Genomic DNA, 27,482 nt, shown 5'->3' on the forward strand with positions numbered 1-27,482 from the left:
TTTTTTCATACCCCCTCGTAATAATTGGCCGCGTTTGTGTGAGCCTACTTGTGGAAAGTATAAAATTGTTTAGTTTAGGTTTTGATTTGTGTGCTCTTCATTTTCAAAATTAAAATCATGAACTTTTGTTATTTTTTCAACTATAAATGTTTTCATAAAAAAAATTTTCTCAACATTTTTTTAGAACTAATTAGCCACATCTCTATGTTTCGTTTTAAATACGCAGAGAAATTCGTAAATTAAATTCATCGCAAAAATTTATTCCAGAGAGACTAAGCTAAAAAATGTTGATATTTTAGAACGAACCTTAGCTAATCGGGAATTGAACCGAATTGCGGAAATTTCTTTGAAAATAAAAATGGTACCAACTTATCTACTTATTTTGCAATACATGCGAACTAATTTCATTCTTGGGAATCTCTACTTTTTCATTTTGAAAATTTATATTAATAAACTCTAAAATACATTCAAGTTGCGTTTTGTTCGCTTGCTGTTAATTAATGGACTTTTTTTTTTAACTTTTGTTTTTGATAAAAGAACAAAGTTTTGGATTTGAACACAAAAATAAAAGATGATCAAATAACTTTGTAGTTTGATATATTTTAATTTTATTATCATGTAGAAAATCATGTCGATCTTATATGATCCTGAAGATGAAGTAAGAAAATCTCATAGTTCGTCTCGTTCCCGTAGACCACATGATAACTACCAATCAGAGACTGCAATAAAGTATGATAATTTACTAGTTTTTGGTTATGAATGTAAATTATTTCGTGATGATGAACTGGCAGAGTCAGTTAATAAAGGGGAAACATTGATTCCATGGATGGGAGATAAGACACTTTTAATCGACAGGTGAATTTTTATTTAATGTTTGTTAATTTTCATGTTTTCCCAAATAATTTTTGTCTATGGAACATACCATCCCTTAATGCAAAATTAACCTAATTGTTATAAAAAAAAAAATATTGTTCAGGAGAGTACTTTTAAATTTAAATTTCAATATTAAAAAATTGACATTTTAATGGCTCTAATAAAATAATGCACAGTCTTTTAAATATACTTTTAGTTTGGTTTGTTCTGACAGAGTGCAAGTAATTGAAATTTAAAAATGTTATTGTATTTAAACCAACATAATAAAAAAATATTAGTTTAGTTTATTTCTTCATTAAGGGGGCAATATGTATGGTAAAACTTTCTTTTTTGATGCTTTAAAGAAGGATGGTATAGTAGGTGTACATACATACATACATACATGCATGCATGCATCCATCCATACATACATACATACATACATACATACATACATACATACATACATACATACATACATACATACTTATATTAAAAATGTTCTTATGGTTGTTATAGGTATGATTGTCGTGGGTATTTATACCATATTGAGGAGTTTGATTTCAGTAACACAGCTTCAAATAAATCTTTTACTCCAGAGGAACTGGAGATTGAAAGAATATGTGATGAGGAAAGATACATGAGCTTAAACAAAGATATGATCACAGAAGATATATTAAAAGGTTTTAAATTTTTTTTTCTTACTTTCTTTTGTTTATATTTTTCTTTTAGGAATTTTTTTTTTTTTAAATTGACACTTAAAAAACACAAAATAAATATTTCTTAGTAAAGTTTATTGTTTAAAACATTAACAAATGAAAAAAATCACATGAAATACCACTATTAGGTTTTTCTTTAACCACCAAATAACCACCAAAGGTAATGCACATTGCTGACTGTTCCATTGATATAATTGTATTTCATCTTGAATGAGAATTGTGTAATTCTCTGAAAAACTACCAAAAATACCATGATCTCATTTTATGGTTGTTTCTTTTTTAAGCCCTTAAATTTGGCATTGCTAACTATAAATGGATTTATTCTTATGATGCTGCTATCTATCTATCTGTCTGTCTGTCTATCTATCTATCTATCTGTCTATATATATATATATATATATATATATATATATATATATATATATATATATATATATATATATATATATATATATATATATATATATATATATATATATATATATATATATATATATATATATATACATACATAAATACAATTTATTGATATGAAATTGCCAGCTATTTTGCCAGAATTTTATTTTAAAATCAACTTTTACATTCAGGGTTTGTGAATTAGGCAACTTCTATCTGTTTTAAACCATTGCTTAAAGTGTCATTATTTTTGCATTGATTATGACATTCATCATTCAGATGAATTTCTAAAAACCAGTCTCACTTCAATATTCAATATATTCAATATTTATCTGTGAATATTCTCTAGACTATCTGTTGTAGTCAATTGTATCTTAGATTTCATGGTATATATTTTCTAATCTAATTGAAATTAAATCATGTAATATGAAATGTGTAAATGGATAGTATGATGATATTGAAATATAATCCTACTATCCATTTACACATTTTTAATGTTCTTAATTTTTTCATGGTGCTTTTTGAGACTTCAAGCTGTTTAGCTGCCTTTCTAATTTTCCATGGCTTTGGGGCTTATGTTAAAATTTTTCTCTTCTTGCTCTTGTCTGGACTTTGTATGAGAGTTTGTAGAATATTTTTTCTGGTTTCTGAAGGTTTAGAGTTAAGCACAGATATGTTAACAACAAGTGAAGATGCTATCTTTTATTGAAAGCGTCTTTTAGTTTATATCTTTATTTGCTATAACTAAGATTGATTGCTTTAAAATAACAATTCAAATAATGCTAATTATTGGATAACAGAAACTAGATTGACAATTTGTATACGATTTTCACAAAAGAACAAGTTTTTGTGCTAAAAATACAATAATAGTTAAAGAATATATTATTATTCATTAGATAAATGATTATACATAAAATATAAAGTTACAAAGTTTAACTTCCATTGGGTGTACAGCATCAACTACATTTATTTTGAAATTCCATTTAAACTTAAAAGCATGACATCAAACAAAACAAAATGTACGAATCAATGATTCACTTGAATTTTTTTAAACATTTTTTTCAAAGGCAATTTTTAAGACAACATATTTAAATTAAATTTATGTATTTTTGATTTTCAATGTTGACAAGTTAGCGATATATTTATGATGATAAATGTTAGCATTAATTATATTCCTTAAAAATGGAGTAAACTATCAGAGATATGGAGTAACTTATTTTTTTATAAATCTAAGTATAAATCTCAAAGTATCTAAAAAGTATTTTGAGAGGTACTTGATTATGAATTTCTTTGAGAGATTATGAAGTTGTAAATGTTACAAATTATCAAAAAATAAAAATATTTATGTTTCAGAAGAGGAAGAAAAGAGAACCAATAACTTATACAATCCACATACTGCATATCAGACTATCGAGTATTCTTACAATGATGAAACCAGTAAGGGAAAGCTACAGCTTGACAGTCCATTTAATCAATATTGTCATTATTATGGATATGATAAGGAAGATCCAAATGTAAAAGCATATTTTCTTAGTAAGTTTCATTTTTGTTACACTCTCAGAATTTTGAAGGATTTAAGTACAAAGCATTTTATGTAAAGGATTTTAACAGGGTTCAAATACATGTATTGCACAATGTGAATTTAAGACTTATATCAAAAGTTACTGCATATTGTGGTATATAAGTTGGTTTAGTTTATAACTAAGTTAACTGATTTACATGTTGCAAAGTGCAACATTTTTTTTTGTTAATATTTCAAAAGTAGGATGAAGTCAGTTGAGGGTTATTCCATGTCAATATATAAAGACTAGAACTTTCAGCTCAATCTTCTTTAAAAATAACCTCAAAGTATTTCATCTTAAAAAAATACTACTAAATAATTATTTCTAATATTTTGGGAAATATATTACTAATAAATAAAATAATTTACTTTGGCTATGTTTTTGTATTTTTACTAGCAGAAAAATCTTAACAATCTTCTTACCAATACTTAATGTTAGTTTGAGATCCACTGCCTCAAGTTTTTTCAAATTCTGAATTTGGATTTTTGAAAAATTTGATCTTTTATAAAGTTTTTACTTTCAAATAGTTGGACTTTTCAAGAGTCTAAATGTTTTTTTTTTTAAAAAAACGACAAGCTCTTTTGAAGCTTGATTTTGAAAATATCATTCTTTCAAAAAGTTAAACTCTTTCAAAAGTCAAAATGTTATTTTTTAAAATAGTCAAACTTAACAAAAAAATTATTAATAAATCTAAATAAAAAGTAAAATTAATCAATTGGGTTAAAAATTGAATTAATTATTTATCAAAGTCTAATTAGTTATTTATTAAAACTCAATTAACTAATTTTTACTTTGATTTTACTTGTTTTACTGTATTTTAATTTATCAGCATTCTCTTTTCTTTCCTTTTTTTTTTTTTTTTTAACTAAGTTTAAATAATAAACAATGTTTTATTTACTTTTTATTACTTTTATTGGCAGCTTTCTGTATAAACCTTATTTAAGGATTAGAAATTTTCCCAGATTAAGGCACTTTATGATTTAAAAAATTTTTATTATGCAAATTGTTATAGAATAACCTTAAAAACAATCAACATTTATCTTACAATTTTTTTTTCATAAAAAAGTGATTTTTGTTGCATAAGCTCTTGCCCTAATCCTGTGGTTTGTGTTGCCTTAATCCTGTTTAAATAGTGAGCACAATGAGCACAAGTTAAATATTAATATGGGCAAGTTTTTATAAATATTTTACTTTTATTTTTCTTTTTCCAATTTCAATACTTAACACAGTTTTACTGGTGAACTTTAAAATCAAAACTTATTTTAAGGTTTGCAAAGTTATGACTATGAAAGACCTCCTCCTCCTCCAGAGCCAACATCTGCTCAAACACCTGTTGCTACTTTTCAAAAAGCACTTGATAAATTTGTACCTCCAGAAGGTCTCAAAATTCCTGCTGGAATGGAAGTGGTACGTATATATTGTTATCGTACTCACTTGTGTTTTGCTGTGCTTTTCAATGTTTGATATTGCTTAAATGCAACAACAAAAAACAATACAGCCTCCTTGAGGCCAATAGCGCGTTCAAATAATAACAATAATAATAAAAAAATGGTGGTATTTACAGTTGAATAATTTTTGTTGTGGAAAAACAAACCATCAAAAAACAGACTATCAAAAAAAAAAGTTGTAGTTTAAATTTTGAATGTCTCTTTTGCTGGAATTATCAAAGTTGCATCCAAGACTGATTTTAATTTGTTAATCAAAGCAAAACAAGACAAAAGGTTTTATAAGGTTAGTGAACTTAAATTCTTTTAAATCAAAGCAAATTTTCTTTTTTTAATTTTTTTATTAAACAATTTATAAATCTAAACCAACCTTAACTTCCAAGCTGAAGAATTATTTTTCAATAGTGCTGAAGAACTTTCCGGTATGAGCAAATAACAAATATGATTACCCTTATCTCTCTCTCAATGACTATTTCTATTACAATATCTTTCTGTTAATTTTTTGTTTCTGAGTCTTGATTTTTTCATAGATTTGGTGGCTTTTCATGGTATAAAGACAAACAGCAAACAGAGAGAATGGTTTTTTGAACTAATGAAGGTTTCCAAACTAATGTCATCTGGTTTTGGGTCATTGTCAAAATTTGGGCAGTCTATTTAACACCTTATTTACAAGATAAAGATAAAAAATTAAAAAAATAGTTTTTCTTCTTAACTTTAATTTCTTTTCTGTGTTAATGCTAAACTTCTGTTTATTATCAGAAGGCTCAACATGTTAAATGCAATCGGCTGTTTTTATTATTAAGCTGATATGTAACAAAGGGTAAAAAATTAAGAAGCCATGGATCGTAATAACTCTAGTACTATGATTCATAACATCAAAATCTTGATATTAAACAAAGTGTTAAAAAATTCAGTACTTTTAAAAAAAAAAACATTTTTTCTCTGATAGAATCATTCTTTTTAAAGGGGAAAATGAACAAGCCAACAACATTTCATGTCATACTGTTAGTTTAGCAGAAGTAGTAACTGATTCATGAAAAAAAGCTGCTTTGTCATCTGGATTTTATTTTAACCTGCATGATTTGTTTTTCTTTTCTTCTATGTTGCTATTAGTGTTTTTTTAGTTTGTTTAGATGAAAACTAAATTTAAAATTCTAGTTTGTTATTACAGTTATGTAGCTAATACGTTATTAGAGCTAGCTATGTAGATAATAAGATGCTGTCTGAGTAGTGAGACATGTTCATCAAGAGAGTTTTCTAAGCAAGTTTTTAAAAACATCATGATTAAAAGCTCATAAATGTTAAAGCAATAAAAAATAAAGCAATAAAAAATCAAGTTTAATAAAAAAGGTTGTGGATCTGTCGCATAATTCGGAAAAATCCAGAATTTTTTTTTTTCTTATAAATTTGAGTTTTTATTTATTCATTTAGCAAATGATTGAAATGTAAAATATGAGATGATAGAAATAAAAGAATTACAAACAAAACTTTGTTTAATTCTTTCAAATAAGTGGTAAATGTTGTGGTGTCTGTGAAACTAATTCTTCCATGGATGGCTCCTACAACAAGATTTTGTGAGTCAATTTGTCCTAGTAAACAAATTGCTGTAACAATCCTGTTGTAGATAATGAGCAACTGTTTAAAAGTTTCTGAAACAAACTACTTTAACATTTTTTTACATCTTTAGTTTAAAATCTAAAATTAATTACTAGCTTTCTAGTGGTCATAAAGAGTATTTTTGCACAATGGCAACTTGTTTTCAGATAATTCTAGTACCAATATTGCTTCCTTAGCAAAAGCAAAGATGGGACATTTGGATTTAGAGATTAGTAAAATGAAGATAACAATTTGTAATACTTGCTTCTACCTGGCACTCACACTTGCCTTAACTCTCAAAACAAACTGGAAATGATTTTAAGCAGTACTGTTATTTGAGCAATCATTGCAATGGCAATTTGATCAAGTAACAAAAACCAATAGAATTTTAATATTCATAGATATTTTAATATTCAAGATAAAAAAAATAGTAAATTTTAAAAAAGTATTCATCTTTAATATTTTTTTTTTTTTAAATTTATGATTTGATTACATACACAGATATAAGTATCTATGTATGTAATTCCCTAAAAATTTTGATCAGCGATGGTTTGGCAACAAAATCCTCCATCAGAATGGACTATTGTTGTTAAGCCTGGAATAATCTATCATCTGATATGATTCATAATTCCTTTGAAGTCTGTACTTTGGCATCACCAGTTGATGAAAGACAGAATGAACAAATAAATTGTTTAAAGAATGGTCAGCCCTGCAAAAAAGCTGCTGATAAAAAGGATATTCCTGATGTAGCTCTATAGGATGGTTATTGAAAATGATGAGGTGATGATGAAAATATATAAACATAATTTGATGATTTATATTTGTAAATTATATTTCTTAGATAAAAAAGAAATCCTATTTTGTTTAAAATCTTTCTTGAAATGATTTTCAGTTTCTTCTATTAAAACCCAGTTCTAAAAATTAAGATGTTAAATAAGCCCCATTAGGATTGCTATGAACATACTAAAAAGATTTGAATAAAGAATTTACTTAACAGAATTTAGCTTTGTGAATGGGGGGGAAATTGCATAAAATATTTCTTTCCACAACATTTAATGCCCGCTAAAGTTTTAATGGTGCTAAATTTCTCTACTAAAACTTATGTTTAATTTTGACAGAAACAAACATTAAACAAAACACAATAACTGTAAAATTTTTATGCATTATACAAATATTATACTTAACATTCTTATATTTTTCATCCCATTTATTTATTTTGCAGGATCTCAATTTATAATTGATATTCTACAGATATATGGTAGATATATGGTAGATCCTTTACAGCTTTAACAAAACTTGCAGTTGTTGTGAATTATTTGTATCATAAAAAATGTCCCCTTTTTTAGTATTGTTATATCAGTATTATCAATAATAATAATAATAATAATAATAATAATAATAATAATAATAATAATAATAATAATAATAATAATAATAATAATAATAATAATAATAATAATAATAATAATAATAATAATAATAATAATAATAATAATAGTAATAATAATAATAATTAATAATAATAATAATCTTATAATGATCTTCTACTTCTTCTGGTTATTTATCCCCATAAACTATTTTTTTTATCTTCCTGATCAATATCATCTAACTGTGGATATTTTTAATTCTATATTTGTTTTTTAGGCTAACATTTTCTGACCTTTTCTTTGAAAAAATAATTTTCACTGAAAGAGATACAGTTACAGAAAGTTCTCTTTGAAATTTTCTCTGAAAAAACAATCTTCTCCGAATGGCTGTTTCTGTAATGAGAAAAAAAAATACAGTTAAAGATATTAAAAAGTTTACTTTGAGTGTTTCATCAGCTATTTCATGAGTAAAATCTATTAAACTTGTCTCCATTCTCATTAGTTTGCTATTTAGAAGTTAAATGTTTTTTATAAAAAATTATAAATAATTTAACCGTTTTACAACCTAAAAAGCTTACAGCCTTTTCAAAGTGATGTTTCTAACAGCCAAGTCAGAAAGTCTTTTGCTAAATTGAATAAGTTAATGGAAACAAAATAAATTTAATGGAAATCTCCCTTTGATCACATTTTTATTGATTGGTATAACTTTTATTTTATTGATATGGTTAATATAATTGTAAATACAATAAATTGTTCATTGTATACACATGGTTGAACTCATAAAATTAGTTTCTCTATTGCAAAATAAAACCATTCCAAAAATTTTTTACCTTGCTAGTTAGTGCTGTTCTTGAGATTACTTACAATTGAACCTCTAGAGATTTTTTCAGACAAATGCAATTGGTGTTATTGTTGGTTTATAATGTTGGTAAGTATGCGTGTCCTAAGTGATTCACTTTAGCCATTTTATTGATCTTATCATTTTTATTTGAGTAATGTTTTGAACTAGAGTATCTTTAAAAAAATATTAAAAAATAGAGTTTGTTGTTGCAATAAGTAAAATTGTTGTTTTTTTTCTTTCTAAAATTAGCACTCTTTCCAACAGTTTTCAAATTTCCAACAGTTCTTCAAATTTTTATTTATTTAGTTGTTTTATATTGATTAATTTATTTCATATCATTAACTAACTTCTTATTTACAAAGAATCTTCTTATCAACTATTTTATTTATGTAAAAAAAAAAAGTCAAAAAGTTGGTAAGCATAAATGTAAAATATAATATGTTCAACTGATATGAGATATATATGATATGATGTATATTCACTGATGTAGTAGCCAGGAACTTGTTACACTGCAGAGAAAATGTCATTTATAAAGTATGATGGTTAAAAACAAGTTATTAGTGCAAGAATTACGGTTTTCTTTGTTGTAACAGTCTTTTCGTTTATTACCTCCAATCACACTTCTAGCATTCTCAATGGTTATGATCATACTACAGCTTCAAGTGAAAGCATTCTGTGGTTGTCAATCATCATGCTGCCTATCATTGTGATGTCATTGTGATGTTATATCTCCTTTGGTTACATCATTCTTTTATCTAATTCAATCCTTTTGTTATTGTATTGTTACTTAATAAATGACAATACAATAATGTGTTTGATATATGAGGAGAACTCTCAAAACAAGAATTATTATTTTGCATATATAGACAAATAGAAGATTCGATTTTTTGGTTTAATAAGGATTTTCTAGTCCTTAGATATTGATAAGGTATAATCACTAAGTGGTAAAGCGGTAAGTACCTTAGTATATATTTTAAGTTTAGTTATGGTGTCAGTTAGGTCAGGTAAGTGTTTTTAATATTTAAGTAGTTTAAGCACTAGGAAAGAGTCTAAGTTATTTTGTACATTTTCGAAACTATTTGTGTTTACACTTTGAGTAATATGGTTTAATTTCATTTGTTTATCAATATTTGATAGTTTTCTAGTTAATAAAAATCCTTTTTTATTTATCTTTTGTTATCTTTATATTTTTAATATATTGTCTTTCCATTTTAATACTTAAAAATTGTCTTTTTTAAATTTAGCCGGAAACTCAGAAAATGCAGTCAATATTGGAAAAAACTGCCCTGTTTATCAGTAAGCAAGGTACACAGATGGAAATTGTCCTTAAAGCTAAACAAGCTGGAAATGCCCAATTTGATTTTCTAAGTTTTGGTAATTGGCTCAATCCTTATTACAAATTCATTTTGGAAAAGATTAAAAGTGGAGAGTATAAAGTGATAGAGGAAGAGAAGCCTGATGTAAATGGTGAGTTTTATCTTTGTCTAATTTATCATATTTAGGGTTATATTTAGTTGTTTTTTGCTTCATTTTTTTTTAAAGAAGCAATTGGTTTAAAGATTTATGCATTAGTAATAGATAATATAAAAACGAATTTAACTTTGATCATAAAGAAATGTTTTCTGTTTTTGTTGTTATCGAAATGTTATAGAAAATCTTTAAAATTTTTTAATCATTGTTGTTTTAGTTTAACACAAAAACCTTGTTTAGGTAACAAATCTAAATATTAATAAGTTTGTTGTCGTTAGTTTGTTATCTTTAGATTGATTTTTTCCTTAACTTTAAATATTAATCTTAATTTTCCGACATTTTAAGAGAAATAAGTCCGATATAAAAATACTTGATTAAAAACTGTTGCAAATTACGTTATGGTATATAATGAAAATAATTTTTTAGACATTTGCAAAATGTTTACTGTTTTATCTCTATGTTTGAATTAGTGATTTTCAATTCATAATCTACAAACTTATCAGATGCATAACTATAAAAATTCTTAATTATGTACCTGATAATATTGTAATTATATTTTTGTCTCCAATTGTTTGTTAACACGGTAATTTAAAAAGGAAGATATCTTTTGCTGCACCCTGCACACAAATTTCTAAAAATTTAAAAAATAATAATGTAAATGTATATGTATGTGTGTGTATGTGTGTGTATATATATATATATATTATATATATATATATATATATATATATATATATATATATATATATATATATATATATATATATATATATATATATATATATATATTCATTGACTTTAGAGAAAGGAAAGAAACTGGAATTATCACAGGATGATTCTCATACTAGTGATGACAACAGTGATAATGAAAATGAGCTTCATCCATTACTTCAAGCTCATAGGCGGCCACTTAATAAAACTGCAACTACTTCAACATCCATTACTAACTATGTCCCTAAATCCAAACCAACTGGAAAAATAGAAGATCTTGCAAAGATTTATATGAGCATGAAATATAAACCAGAGAAAGAAGAAGAAAAAGAGTCAACAGACGCTGCTCCTGTAGATAAAAAGGTGGTTGATAGTGAACCTGAACCATTACCAATAGTCCCATATACTGAGAACAATTTTTTTCCTGGATACCCTGGATATCCTTCTGAGTTAGTTCAGCAAGGTGAAATGTTATGCCCACCCATGCCACACATGATGAATAATATTCCAATGAGTATGATTTTGATTTGTTTTTGTTTTTTTTTTGCTTTGTTTTTTTTTTTGTACAATACTTTAAAATTAAAAAAATCCTTTTCTTTAAAGTACTTTTTTGAAGTGGGGCTAGGGAAAAAAATAATTAAGTAATTATAGTATCAGTAGTAATCCTTTAATTCATTTCTCTTAATATAAAATGTACAACTATTTTAAAAAACACTCATGGTTAAAAAACAGTATATGTGTTCTTACATAAAAATAATACTAATAATATTAAATTTTTTACTGTTTTGTTTATTTTACAATTTCTTTCTTTTTTTCTAGTGCTAGGACCTCCACCTCCTTCATACAATATTTTTACTACACACAATATTAACCCACTAATGCAGCCACCTTTGAGCTATGGTTTTCCACCACCTAATTTTTCCACAGTTCCTCCACAATCTGCTACAATATCAAGACCACCAAAGCTAATATTTGATATTTCAACTGATAAATCCCTTCCTGAACCTATTCATACTACTACTCCAGAGCTTCCAAGACCATCAGGACTACTCAGAGCTCCTGGTCCATTATTGCCTCCTCAAGTAATGCCCTTGTATAGAACATCACTTATAGCTACAGAAGATTCAGATGACAGCTTGCAGCCACCTGGTGTTGAGTTAGAATCAAGTAATTATTTGTTTTGAAATTAAAAGTTTCAGATCTTTATAATAACTTTTATTGTAAAAAAAGTGATTTAACTATTATTGATATAGTATTAATGTTCATAAATCTGTTTGATTTACAGATTAAAATTTCTACAATCTTTGTCTGATATTCAATTTATTTAGACCCTCAACATTTGATGATGATGATGATGATGATGATGATGATGATGATGATGATGATGATGATGATGATGATGATGATGATGATGATGATGATGATGATGATGATGATGATGATGATGATGATGATGATGATGATGATGATGATGATGATGATGATGATGATGATGATGATGATGATGATGATGATGATGATGATGATGATGATGATGATGATGATGATGATGATGATGATGATGATGATGATGATGATGATGATGATGATGATGATGATGATGATGATGATGATGATGATGATGATGATGATGATGATGATGATGATGATGATGATGATGATGATGATGATGATGATGATGATGATGATGATGATGATGATGATGATGATGATGATGATGATGATGATGATGATGATGATGATGATGATGATGATGATGATGATGATGATGATGATGATGATGATGATGATGATGATGATGATGATGATGATGATGATGATGATGATGATGATGATGATGATGATGATGATGATGATGATGATGATGATGATGATGATGATGATGATGATGATGATGATGATGATGATGATGATGATGATGATGATGATGATGATGATGATGATGATGATGATGACTTGTTATTACTTACCCTCTTGCCAGTCATAGCTTAAGATTATAGGTCATCATTGATGTCTAACTAGTATCATCTATCTGGTTCAGATCATTAAGAACTTTAGCAATTTTTCAGAATAGTTTTTAGCAAAAATACTAGGATGACTATCTTCAGATCTCTGTCTTACATTAGCTTTACAAAATTTAAAGTTTTACAGAATATGTTAGTTCATCACACCTTCACAATTTTTTACTTATTCTGGAATGGGTCAGCAACACTTGAGAGTGTTTCTAAAAAAATATTAAAGCAAGGAAGCTTTTTACCTCTCTATTTGCTTAGGAGCTATATTTGTTTTATAGTCATACATGCCTGCATACATACATACATACATACATACATACATACATACATACATACATACATACATACATACATACATACATACATACATACATACATACATTAGGGGTGTTCACATAACCACTGGAAAAAAAAAAAATTCTCTGATCTGAATGCACACTAGTTTATTTTGTGCCAATTGGCATTAAAATTTACTGTGCAAAAGATAATTAAAATAAATTAATGTTTAGAGGTTGCTCAATGGCCTTTTAGTTTTACAATAATAGCATTACGCCTTAACCCTTTCGTGCCGAAGGCGCATATATGTACACCTCAGATATTTTATATTTATATTTTTGTTATTTATATATACATAAATAACAATATATATATATATATAGTTTTTTACTTTCTTAATTAATTTTTTGGATTCTAAATTTTGCCTGCTTTCCAATGATATATACTTTATTTTACTTATTTGGTAAGGAAACCCATCTATTTAAGTGTTTATGTCGCATATTATTGCGCTTTTTAAATCGCCTAAATAAATTCCAGTACGAAAGTGTTAAATAATTTCCTAATTTTATTCCATGTTCAATTTAGAAAAAAAATATTAAACAAATTTGATGTACCATTGTCTTTTATGAGCTAATTTCTTTAGTCATGTGACAAGCAGCCATCGTGTCATCTGATGTTTTTGATTGAAAAACATTTTCATTAATTGTAATTTTTTGCTGAACAACTGAAGTATTTAAAGATTTTGAGGTTCTTATTTATTTTAATCCTATAAAATAAAAATTGTAGCTGTTATGCTAATATCTTGTTTTTTAGTGCTAAATATTATTAGATGACTTAACTCACTTTAGTGTTTGTAGTTTTGTAATACTTATGATTTCATCATATTCATATTGAAATATTGATCACATGTTTTAAATTATGTTTGCAAATTAATATTTAATTTCTCAAGTTGAGTTTAATTTGGTATCATTTAGTTTTAGCTTGTTGCTGAAAATGAGTGAAAAGATAAGTTCTTCAAATTTTCCTTTGACACGTAATTGAACTGCAATATGGTTGATTGGTCAACCTGATAAGAACCTACCAAACAATGTCCTTCCAACGATGGTTGATGTGTTAAGGACATTTTTCCACTATCACAAAGCATTGAAACAAACAGTTCCAGCCAGTGCAAAAGCAACATCTAATGGTTTAGCTCACATCTGGAAAAAAGCCAGAATTCCAATGACTTAACAGCCTCATATTGTATCAAAAGTGAAAGCATGTGTTGATGAATATAATTTAATTAAAAAGAATAAAGGAAGAGCTAGTATGTCACAGATTGCTAGAGAGAAAGATTTTAGTATCAAGTTAGGTTTACTGTTTGACATTTCACACAAGGATGCAAACAAGCTAGCTAAAATTGATGAAGATAAAATATTTCTGGAAGACCAAAAGAATGCTCGTATGATGAAGATGGATGGAGAAGATGTTAAATTATCTCAACAAGAAAAGCGAACAGCAGAGCGTCAACAAGCAGAAACAAAAAGAAAGCAGAGTGAGGAAGAGAGAAGACAAAAAGCAAATGCTGTCCTTACCCCTAGCTGTAGCCACTTTAGTCTTGATTGTGATAGTGATAGCAAAGCAACAGAAGTCAGTGACATTCCTGATGACAATGATGATTATGAAATAGAAATTCCGGTTTATCACAAGAAACTAGTAACCCAATCAACTGACTGTGAACAAAGTCCTAAAAATAAAAAGCCACATATTCTCAATGAAATTTTGTCTTCTCCAGATGTATCACCCACACTTGATCGAATCAATTTATCTGACCAAAAATTCACTATATTGGCAGCTACAATTGCTAGAGCAAGTGGAGAGGACCTCCAAAGTACACCATTATCAAGGTCAACAGTCCGCCGCAAACGCATCATGCACTGTTCATTAACTGAAAATTATATTCGGCAGAAATTTATGTCAAGTGAAAAACAACATATGGCATAGAGCTATGTTGCGCCCACTGCTGGGTCTGAGCAAAACTGAGTATATTTCCCTGAGTATATTTCCCTGGGTCCAAGCAAAACTGAGTATATTAAAACTGAGTATATCTCATCATCTTATCTCATCATCTTACTCATTGGACTTTGTATTTTCATAGTTGGTGCTGTCTCTCATCATCTTTAGATGGTAAGATGATGAGAGACAGCACCAACTATGAAAATCCAAAGTCCAATGTTGATAGAATTGCTATTGATGTGACTGGTTGTAATGTAAAGAAAATACTGGGTATTGTAAAGATATCATCTGGCACTGGACTGACACAAGCAAAAGCAACCTTCCAGTTACTGACCATATGGAATGTTGCAAATTATATTGTTGGTATGTGTTTTGACACAACAGCGTCAAACACAGGTTCCAAAAATGGTGCATGCATCTTGCTAGAGAAGTTGATGGAGAAAAATCTTCTCTACTTTGCTTGCCATCACCATATGCATGAAGTAATTATTGGGGAAAAATACTCAGTTTTGCTTGAACCCAGCAGTGGGCCCAACATAGCTCTATTTGAATGATTTCAGAAGTGTTGGCCAAGCATAAATCAAACCAATTATGCTCCATTAGATGACACCCATCTTGCTGAACCACAGCTTCAGCAACTTAGATCAGAGGCTGGCTGCTTTCTGCAGCCTTTTTTATCAGATGACTCTTCGTACTTACCAAGAGAAGACTACAAGAGATTGTTGAGCTGTGCCTTTTAATTTTGGGTTTTCCATTATCAGGCTATGCCACCAAGAAGCATCGCTTTCACATGCCGGGAGCTTATCACATGGCTAGATGGATGGCTAAAGTAATCTATTGTATGAAGATATACCTCTTAAGAAATGAATTCAAGCTGACTATGAAAGAACAGAACAACTTGTGCAAATTTTGTATCGTTGCTGCTCATATCTATGTACCAGCATGGATTGCCTGTCCAATTGCAAGTGATGCTCCAGCAAATGACCTGATGCTCTTCACAAGAATTAAACAATATTCTGAGATCAGCAAGGTCATTTCAAATGCTGCTATGAAGAAGCTTCAAAATCACACTTGGTACCTTGGGTCAGAAATGATTCCACTTTCATTATTTTCTGACAGGGTTTGTGACACAGAAAAAAAGTTGATTGTTGAAGCAATGATTCAAAGTGAAGCTGATTGGAGTGTCAGGGGTATAAAGTGTCCAGCAGCAGAATTAAACAAGTTGGAAAAGAAGCAACTTCATGAGCTTATTACATCATCATCAACTGCTGCTTTGCAATCACTTGGTCTCGATGTAACCATTTTATCTGGAACCGATCCATAGACCTGGGAGGAAATAGCTGAATTTCATTATACTAAAGCAATTGTTAAATCTGTTAAAGTTATCAATGACACTGCTGAGCGTTCTGTTGCTCTTATGAGCACATTTAATCAATCCATCACAAAAACTGAATCAGAAATGCAGAAACTAATACAAGTTGTTGAGGACAACAGAAAATGCATTCCAGATTGCTGCAAAAGCATCTTGATGACATATGCCACTGTTGCTACAGATTAAACTTTTGATCTTGTAAATAGTGCAACATTTGAATGTTATTTGCATTATTTAAGGAATTTTTTGAAAATGATTAATGGTATATCATAGCTATAACTCAAGTATTTTAAATATTATTGTTGCGGCGAATGCTTTTAACACAGTAAATTTTTATTTTCCTTGAGCAACCTCTAAATATTATCCAAAACACCTAAGATTTTGCACAGAAGTTTTTTTCAATCAAAGAAACAATATTTAAAACTGTGCAACTTTTAATTCAAAAAAAAATTTTTTTTTTGGACACCCCTAACATACATACACACATACATACATACATACATACATACATACATACATACATACATACATACATACATACATACATACATACATACATACATACATACATACATACATACATACATACATACATACATACATACATACATACATACATACCTATTACTTTTAACAATTGTTGTTCTAAACAACATCTTTTAAAAGAACAATTATGCTTTGAAACAGGTAACTTTTTCAATATTTAATCTTACTAATTCTTTCATAAAATTCTTTCCTAAGGTTCTTTGAATTAGATAAAAGTTGAATGAAATCAACATATGAATATTTATTGTATGTCTGTTAATGGTTGTTTTACTCTCATTTTTATCTTAGATAGAGAATGCAAATCAAATCTCCCACCTCCTCCTCCATTGCCACCTCCACCTACAATCGAAGATATAAAAAAAAAAGCAGCATCCAGTATCTATCAAGCAGAGAGTGTTATCAATAAAATCTCTACAGTAGAAAATACTTTTAATACAGAAAATCATTCAACAATTGATGAATATACTGAAGATGCAGACATTATTAAGAATGAAAATAGTGTTAACCAAGAATATGAAAAGTTTGACTCCAAAATATTTTCTAGCAAAGATCGTTACAAGCCATCTTCCTTACTTGCTCAAATTTTGAATAGTACAATAAATCAACATAAAGATGTTAGTTCATCTTTAGTTTTGGACAGGTTATATCATGGCGAAAGTGAAACAGATAATTTTAATAATCCTCATATTGTTAAGCTAGAACAATCTTATAACTCTCAATCTGATTTTAATGATTTCAATCTGAATTCACAGCAGGAAAATGTACAAAAGAATTTCAGAGAAGGTAGTCCTGCCTCTCCCCAAAATGATGATTTGTTAAACTATAAAGAAGGAAAATCTCCATCACAAGATGTCCCTCGAAGCATTCTTAAAAAGGTTTCTTCAGACATTTGTTCTGCAAATGATTTGTTTTTAAATAGTAACTTTCCATTAGCAGGAAAATCGTATATCTCTTCTCAGTCTTCATTGATTATACAGCCTCCTATAAATATTACTCCTTCAAACTTTGATAAGTCTTTTTTATCTGAGCCCTGTAGTTCAGATTTATTAAATACATATACACCAACAACTGATAAATCTCCAAGCTTACTAACTCCTTTACTTCAAAAGCAAACTAAACTAGAAGAAAATCATTCTTTAAAACATTTTTCCACGCAAAATATGTATATTAATGTTATTATCCCACCACCAGATCTCCAACCTGTCATTGATCGGTTAGCTTTGTATGTAGCAAAAAATGGTGATGAATTTGAGGAAGGAATTAAACTCAAAGAAGATCCTCGGTTTGATTTTTTAAATAGCTGGAATATATATAACAAATATTATACTCAACAAAAAAATATGAAGAAGGTTGAAATTCAAAAGCAGAAAGAAGAAGGTACCTCTTTTGACTCTTTAATCATAAAAAAACATTTTTAAAAGTATGAAATGTTATTTTTTAATTTTTTGATATTTTAATTTGATTTTATTAATGCCTTTTCAATGCTCAGTTTTTAAATTAACCAACAGCATATTTTTTCAATCCTCAGTTTTTGTATTAACCTACAGCATATTTTTTCAATCCTCAGTTTTTATATTAACCTACAGCATATTTTTTCAATCCTCAGTTTTTATATTAACCTACAGCATACAGCAGCAAATTTTTATTTCTTGCCATGAGCTTTGAATTATGATCAACTTGTTCATGTTTTAGATGAGGAAAGAAAAAGAAACATGAAAGTAAGTTTTGGTTTAAAAACAAAGTTAAAACCAGTTAACAAAACAACTTCTAAAATTCAAGCAACTACAGTTTTTAATCAAAATGAAGAAGAAGATGAGGAATCAGTAAAGACTGATGGCTTCAAACCAAATAAAGGTTGTTTTTTTTGTTTCTTTAAATATATTATTTGTTAAAACCTACAGAGCTAATAATTTTCAAACATGCTATAATGAAAATGCTCAAAAAGATTTATGTATAAGAGTTATGTTTTTTATATTTATTCAATACTTTGGTTTACATTAATGTTTCTTTATAGTTTTCTTGATTTCATTCAAATGGTTTTTAGATAAAGAAAATGAGATAAAGCGTAAGCATATGAAGCAAGATTATGATCGTGGGAGATCAAACGAGTTAAGTTTTCAACAGAGGATGGGAGATATAAATCGCCTGGCTAGTGTTAAGTCAACACCACAACAGATTGCTCAAGCAAAGCGTTTTACGCAAGCAGCCAACCTAAGAGGTTGTTTGAATTTTCTTCTTTTAATCTTATTTGCTTTATTTTGTTTTAACATATATATTGTATATATAGGAGCTTATTAATATGAATCAATCACAAGCTTGTTACTATAAATGCCTGGGTTGGGTAGGCAACCTAAGCCAAGTTACTAATCTTGCCTCAAGTAATGAACTAAATAGTCCAGAATTTTTTTCTTTTTGTCTAGTTTCCACAACTCAACATAACATATTCACATAAACTTATTATATTGACTAAAAATACAAACTGATCTTAACTTATTTAATACTTTTTGCATTTTATATTTCTTATCTTATATTTCTCATGTTATGTTTCTCATTGTTATACTTCTTATGTTATATATCTCATGTTATTTTAGAATCACAACAAAAAATGCAAGAAGAAAGGAAAAAAAAAGCAGCATCTTTTGTTGGGAAATTGAAAAACACCACTGACAAGTAAGTTGCTGACAGAACTTTTAAAATATTAATACATTTTAGACCCAGTTCTTAATGACCAAAATTGTATTATCTACTGTTTGTATATGTTGTAAAATTAAACTTGAACAAAATAGCACAGATACAGTTGTGGACAAATTAATAGAAGTGGGATCAAAATTAACAAATTAATCTCGTTTTATATAAGCAATTACTCTAAATGAAGTTTTAATACTGAATGATGAACTAAATGTGAGATGTGAGATGATAAATTAATTAGTAGAAAACTTTTAACTTTTGCTTTTTACTAACTATACTTATATAAATATAGATAAAAGGTTGGACATAATAATAGTAGTATTGATTTTTTTAATGTAATTTTATAAATGATTTGTTTTGTTAACAACAAAATGATATAAGTAATTAAACAATAGTAAAAAATTATCACTTAATTCCATGCCCCTGGTTTTTCATTACAACTTTGCACCTTTTCAGCATAGAGTTAATCAGATTTTGGCTATGTTCTAAAGAAATATTTTTCCAAGCATTCAGGATAATATTCCATAACTTGCTAATTTTTTAATTATTCACAATAAATAGCCTCTTTTATACCTGTCCAAATGTTTTCAGTTGGGTTGAGACTGTCCAGGCCAATCCATAACTACAATCCTATTCTCCACAAAAAAACTTTTCATTCTGAGACTGGTATGCTTTGGCTCATTGTCCTGCATACAACCTTATTTAGGTGGCATATCTTCCATATCAATACTTTGAGATGAATATTTTGATCTATAATTCTATCAATCTTATAGATTGGTCCTATGCCATAATAAGGAAAGCAAACTCAAATATTTATTTTTACTCTGTCATGTTTAACAGTTTTTAGAGTCTATTGCAGTTTGTATGAAGAGTTAAGTGCCCTCTTCATATATTCTATCTCCACTTAACCCAACTAAAATAATTTGGCTCATCAGACCACAAAATATTATGGCATTTTAATTCAGGCCAATCTACATTTATTTTTTTAAAACAAAAGCAACCACATGCTTTTTTTTCCAAAGGGGAACTTTTCTTGGTCTTTTGATGATTAATTTACTTTTTATTAACCACCTACATACAATTCTTGAAGAAATAGTTAAATTTAAATCTTTAACATTGCTGTAAGTTACAAAAGGGTTGGCAACAGCAGCATGTTTTTAAATCTGTCTTCATCCTCAGTTGCTTTCCTTTTCTGTTTCACCTACTTTTTTTCCAATATAAAGCATTTCTGATCATCATAGGAGAACAAGCTTATGTCTAATCAACAAATGCATGTTTTTCCTTCTTTGTTTTAATTTTACAGTAAAATGACTTTTTTAAATATTTCATTAAATTAACAATTAAATCAATCTTACCTTTAATTAATATTACAAATAAACAGCGAATATAAATACTTTAATAAGAAACAACAGATATGTTAATTTAACCAAGAAATCTAAATATGTTCATGTTTAAAATTCGGGACATTCCCAGAAATAATTTGAACAGTATTTGCAATGTTTTTTACTCCCATTTCATTATTCAATGTATGTATTACTGTTATACCTAAATTTACGAGCATTTCTGTATAATTCATTATTAAAACTAACAGTTTTACATAGTTTATGTAAATATTATAAATTGTTATTTAAATGGTATAATTGTATATGATGAATAGTTTGATTATTACTATATGATTTATTACAGTCAAAAGGGTATTGGACTCAAACCTCGAGATAAAAAAGATAAAAAATTTTTTAATCTTCGTCTGTAGGAACATAGTCTTCAAAAGTTTAAGAAGATTTTCTGAATTTTCAGATGAGAAGCATTTCACTGTTGACTAGGTCGAGAACATTAGTACAAACAGATGCATTTCTATGTTAAGAGTTGAGGATGTCTCTGATGATATTAAAGCCGCCTAGCTCCCCTGACTTGAATCCATTGGATTTTCTCCATATGGGTTTAAGTTTAACCAGGGGCTTATATTAAACAATACTCGAACTTGAATGAGATAAAATACTATTAATCATAGACCAATAAAAATTGGTAGCAAAGTAGCCTACGTCAATACCAAGATTTGGGTAAAATTTTATCGCAATCCCTGCAGTATAACAAAAGTTATGGTAGTTTTAGTGTTGATTTTTTCACTTCCAGTGCAAAACTTTTCTGATTATAGCCTATTACAAGCCCCCAGGCCATAATGTGGGTAACACATGTGCTCTAGTTGAATATACCAACAACATTATAAAATAAGGATTTTCATGCTCTTACCAAAATTTTTGGTTTCGGGGGTCAAAACTGTTGTCCTTGATTGAGCCCTATTTACAGCATACGCACCTTTTTCTATATAAAACCTTATATGACAGTGCTATTAGTGCCCCATAAGCATTCTTTTAACTAAACCACTACCTTAGAAGTTAGTTCAGACATTTTAACAGATTTTTTGATGAAAATTGTAAAAAAAATCTTGACATTTTTTACTCTAGTAAATGTGCCCTTATTTTACACATGGATTTAGCCCTGAGGATTTGTGAGCAAAGCAAAGAAATGTGTTGAAAACCTTTTGCCTGTGATTTTTAACTGGGCAACACGTATTGTGTGTTGAAAAACCCATTTCATACATAAAATCAGCTAAAAATGCCTAGAATTTCCTTAATGCTTTGTTTTTAAAATCATTATCAAATGTACAAATTGTAAAGTTCAATAAATTTACACTATCAGTGAATTAATTTCTAAAATTTATTCAATTCTATTCTTTTCTTGTGATATCTTGGCACTCTTTAATTTATTTGACATGACATTTAAAGCACTTACTATTTTTGAAATGACACTAAACTTTGACATAAGATTGGCAAAAGTTTTAAGTAGTTTTTTTAAAATTGACCATAATTCATTATAATTGGTTACTTAAGAGCTTAAATTCTCTTCTAACAAGTAATATTAATCCATTAAAATGAAGCTGAATGGATGAAAATTATTGATAATTTTCTAAAGGTGTTTGCTATTCAAATCCACAAGACAACTGAACAGCCTTCCTTTGTATTCAGGGTGGGTTTTATTTCTTTTGTATTGTGACCAATGCTAATGAAATTCTTGATGTGCAGTCTCAACAGCCTGTTCACTGAATTGTCCTAAGGGCAATTGTTTCATCTTTACAAAGCCCTTAATGTTGTGGAATACTGTGTGGATTTTGGGCGTGATGCTTCCAAGTTGGATTGCCAAATATGTGGCTTTAAATTGATCAATCTTGAAAGAAAAATCCTTTTCTAGTACATTTCCAAAGCATGAATTCACAACCAAATAAAACTTTTTGAAAGCTTCAATGACAGCAAGAACTTGGGTGTTGGAAATTTTTCAGCAAGACATTGTAAAACATCAACATTTTTCAACAATTTCCTGCATTCATTACCTTCAAAGTGTCCACCATGATATGGGCTTTGGTGAATGTGAAGCATGGCTAGCCACTTTTCAGTATCAGATCACACAATTTTGACAATTTTAAAGTTGATTAACCAAAAGAAGGTGTAACTCCGTTGGTGGAATGTGTCTAGAATCAATCCTTAGGTCCATTGATAATTGACTTTTTTTTTGGCCTTGGCCAACATTCCACCCGATTGTTCAAAAGATTTGAGATTTCTTTTGACTGAGCCAAGTGTTCTTAAACTGCCTCTGCAAGCAAGGTTCTTTGAGTCAATATCACATCAACAACAAGGGTGCATGCTTGAGTGTGTTTGAAGTCCACAAATAATGTTGGTAACTTTCATGTCATATGCAATAATCAACTTCAGAGCGTTTGCATTGATGAGTGATCAGACCTTTTGAATATTAGAATGAGTTTCTGGCAAATCTTCAGAGACTGCTACAAGAATTTGTCCTTTCACACTTGTTACTTTTGCTGCTCTGGAGCTCAAAAGTTACTTCTGAGGTGGTGAGTTCGACTTATCTTGTTCTGTGGAACTCTCAAAAACACTGACACAAAACTTGAGGAGACCTTTGCCTCAATCAATGCCTAATTTGACAAAGTAACCACCTGAAGTTTCTCTAGATTGAATGACTTGACTAACCAGAAAAGACAAATCTTTGCAATGAACAACAACATGGGCTGTGTCACAACCTTTGGAATCTGTGGTTTTTAAGTCTGTAAAAGTAAGAAAACTCCTTCAGCTGTTAACTAGCCATTTGAAAAGTGGCATAAAAGTTGGGCTCAATCATCTTCTTGTCTGATGACTGATGTACAGTTTTCACTAGTTTTTTTGATCCCATTGTTGGAGAAACCAGTGTTAATTTGTACATTGATGAGGTCTTAAGTTGTCAGTGTTGATGTGACAGAATGTGATCTTGCTGCACTTGACCCTATCAAAAATTTGCATTCACTAACTCCAGCAAACAAAAATTACAAAAACTGTCATTTTATAGTTAATGATTTACAAAATTATAGGATTATAATTGACTTTTGCTGACATTGTACCTGGAATAGCAGGGAGTGGATGACCTCCTGATGCTTTTGCCAAACAAATTGTGGCATTTGGAGATGCTACCTTATTTTTAATCATATTGGATGCTATCTGTTCTGCAGCTTTGGCATCTAATGAAGCCAATTTTGGTATATTTTCCCTGAACTTTAACTGAGAACAATGATGTGGTAATCCCTTACCTAATGGACTAAGGCAGGTACTGTATCTCACAGCTGGTATTTGATTCATTTTCATTTTTTCATTAGGTTTAGCTCTTTCTTGAAACCTAGACTGTCCAATTTTGCAAATCAAGCAGTCACACACATGACTACATGTTTTAGCTCTGACTCAGATAGTTTTGAAATCAAACAACTTTAGCAAAGCAACATCCTTTCCTTCCTCTTTTCGTTTTAAGGCAGTTCTGCATGATTCACAAAGACCTTGAGGCACACAAGAGTCACACACATCAAGATTTATCTGGTAAATGCAACAAACTCTTTTAGCTTGAAAAGCAATCATCTGTCAGCCACATTTTTGGAGGCAGAGCATGCAGACACACCTTCTGGTCTGCTTATGGTTTCTTGACTGATTTGGAGTCAGTGAATTGTAGGAGTCAGTGAATTGTAGGAGTCAGTGAATTGTAGGAGTCAGTGAATTGTAGCTGTGTACCTAAACAAATTGAGCCATATTATGAAATTGAAGAATATGATTGACAATTATTAAGATTTCTGGTAATGTTATTTCATTATTAAAATTACTAGCAGACTCTCTGTAATGTCATCATAAGAGATGCCTAGATTTACTTTGATTGGATTTCTAGATTATGATAAGCTTTAGAATCCTGCCGTCTTTGATAATGTGAATTTAACACACTAACATATACGTCACATTGACTCAAGTAGGTGTATTTCAAATAAATAACATGCTACAAGTAGAACTACATATTTAACTAAATCAATCCTATTACTTCAGCCTAACAATTTGTATAATATAAAAAATGAAAAAACAAAATTTTTTACCACATACAGCGATTTTCAAGTGAAAGGTTTAACAATTTTGGATATTTCTGCAAATGTTTCAGTTCAGTGCTACAAAAACAAAGTTTTGTTATGATTTTCACTTTTTATGATATGTACGTCACAGCATTCAAAACCAAAGCAAAAATCAAGTTAATCATGTACGCTCTTATTCAAGTGATGATGGGTTGATGTTGTTAATTCTTCTTATGCAAAACCTTTTTTTTTATAATCATTGTTTAAACAAAAAATGAACAAGACTAAAATTAAAACACTCAAAACTTTGAAATTAAATTTAAGCAAATCTTATGATAGAGTAGAAAAAAATATTCATTTTAAGAATAATAAACTTACCAGTGCTTTAAATGTCATGTCAAATAAATTAAAGAGTGCCAAGATATCACAAGAAAAGAATAGAATTGAATAAATTTTAGAAATTAATTCACTGATAGTGTAAATTTATTGAACTTTACAATTTGTACATTTGATAATGATTTTAAAAACAAAGCATTAAGGAAATTCTAGGCATTTTTAGCTGATTTTATGTATGAAATGGGTTTTTCAACACACAATACGTGTTGCCCAGTTAAAAATCACAGGCAAAAGGTTTTCAACACATTTCTTTGCTTTGCTCACAAATCCTCAGGGCTAAATCCATGTGTAAAATAAGGGCACATTTACTAGAGTAAAAAATGTCAAGATTTTTTTTACAATTTTCATCAAAAAATCTGTTAAAATGTCTGAACTAACTTCTAAGGTAGTGGTTTAGTTAAAAGAATGCTTATGGGGCACTAATAGCACTGTCATATAAGGTTTTATATAGAAAAAGGTGCGTATGCTGTAAATAGGGCTCAATCAAGGACAACAGTTTTGACCCCCGAAACCAAAAATTTTGGTAAGAGCATGAAAATCCTTATTTTATAATGTTGTTGGTATATTCAACTAAAGCACATGTGTTAGCCACATTATGGCCTGGGGGCTTGTAATAGGCTATAATCAGAAAAGTCTTGCACTGGAAGTGAAAAAATCAACACTAAAACTACCATAACTTTTGTTATACTGCAGGGATTGCGATAAAATTTTACCCAAATCTTGGTATTGACGTAGGCTACTTTGCTACCAATTTTTATTGGTCTATGATTAATAGTATGGATTTTATAGCAGTTTTGCTATGTCAAAAAAGAAGGTAAATTTTTTCCATTTTTGTAACTTCAAACTTTTTTCCCGCAGACGTACTTAAAAGATTTCAAAATTTGCACCAGGTGACCCTGGGATGTGTACACTATCACCCCATATAAGTGGCATTTTTGGGTCAGCTAGGTTGGCAATATTGGATTTCATGATAACAGGGTCACATAATAAAAAGCTTTAGAATATTTTTTTTCTTTTTATTTCGATAACTTTTTTTTTAATTTCGATAATAGCGTTCCCGACAGTCCGCCAGCGAAGAAAACAGACATGAAAAAGGTAGCTAAAAGTTGTTTGTGTCGCCTGATTCTTTTAAAACAATTTTTTGCTCAATTTCAAATTGACCAATAGTTTTTTAAAGAAGTGGTTATCTTCTTATTTGTTTGCAGGATGCATTTTTTGAAGCCATCAATCAAGCATTTAAAGGGATTTAAACCCCTTCGATAGAAGGTTGCTTGCTAATAGAAAGGTTGCTCGTTGATAGAAAGGTTGCTTGCTGATAGAAACCTTTTTTCATTTGAATGCGTGAGTCCTTGAAGTGAAGAATCCTTTAAAGTGTAAATTTATTAACTTCTTTGTAATTTATCTGTTGTTTATACGAAAGTCATTTTTTTGGGGGAAATATATAAAAAATTAATTTGTTTTTTAGTCATTCGTTCTGTGTGATTTTGCGGCGCGTGTTTTCTTAAAATTTAATTTAACGTTTTCCAAAAGTAGAACACCCAAAGTAAAGTTCTAGGAACAAAAAACACAAATGATATCCACGGTGAACTGAAATTTTATCACAGTCAACATCTGCTATCGCGAGCTTTAATGGAGTAAATTTTAAAAGATCAAACCAATTAGGACCCTTTTGATAAGAAAGTAGATGAGTAACATGCGATAAATGTACACACAAACATGAAAAAGTTTAGTCTAATATTCTCCGAAGTAAGAGTTTTACCGTTTTTTAAAATCTATTTATAGTATAAATTATAAAAAAAAATTTCTGTAG

General features: G+C 29.0%; 1 protein-coding gene and 1 pseudogene across 1 annotated transcript; both read left to right on the forward strand.

Annotated features, from left to right (window-relative positions):
- The first annotated feature begins 253 nt into the window (after nt 1-253).
- On the forward strand, nt 254-27,140 carry LOC145184000 (uncharacterized). Its single transcript, XM_090092466.1, has 14 exons — nt 254-361; nt 623-855; nt 1,372-1,535; nt 3,321-3,500; nt 4,797-4,936; nt 10,023-10,245; nt 11,051-11,473; nt 11,779-12,126; nt 17,452-18,540; nt 18,856-19,017; nt 19,208-19,381; nt 19,755-19,833; nt 26,725-26,767; nt 26,878-27,140. Exons 1-14 carry the CDS (start codon nt 359-361, stop codon nt 26,920-26,922), a joined length of 3,306 nt encoding a protein of 1,101 aa, XP_089948592.1. The 5' UTR covers nt 254-358; the 3' UTR covers nt 26,923-27,140.
- Nucleotides 14,244-16,950, forward strand: LOC149886135 (uncharacterized; annotated as a pseudogene).
- Nucleotides 27,141-27,482: the final 342 nt, after the last annotated feature.

Source organism: Hydra viridissima, unplaced genomic scaffold (genome assembly GCF_058129835.1).
Source record: "Hydra viridissima isolate aposymbiotic clone 2 unplaced genomic scaffold, HvirCarnegie_v1 scaffold_7, whole genome shotgun sequence".
Lineage (NCBI taxonomy): Eukaryota > Metazoa > Cnidaria > Hydrozoa > Anthoathecata > Hydridae > Hydra > Hydra viridissima.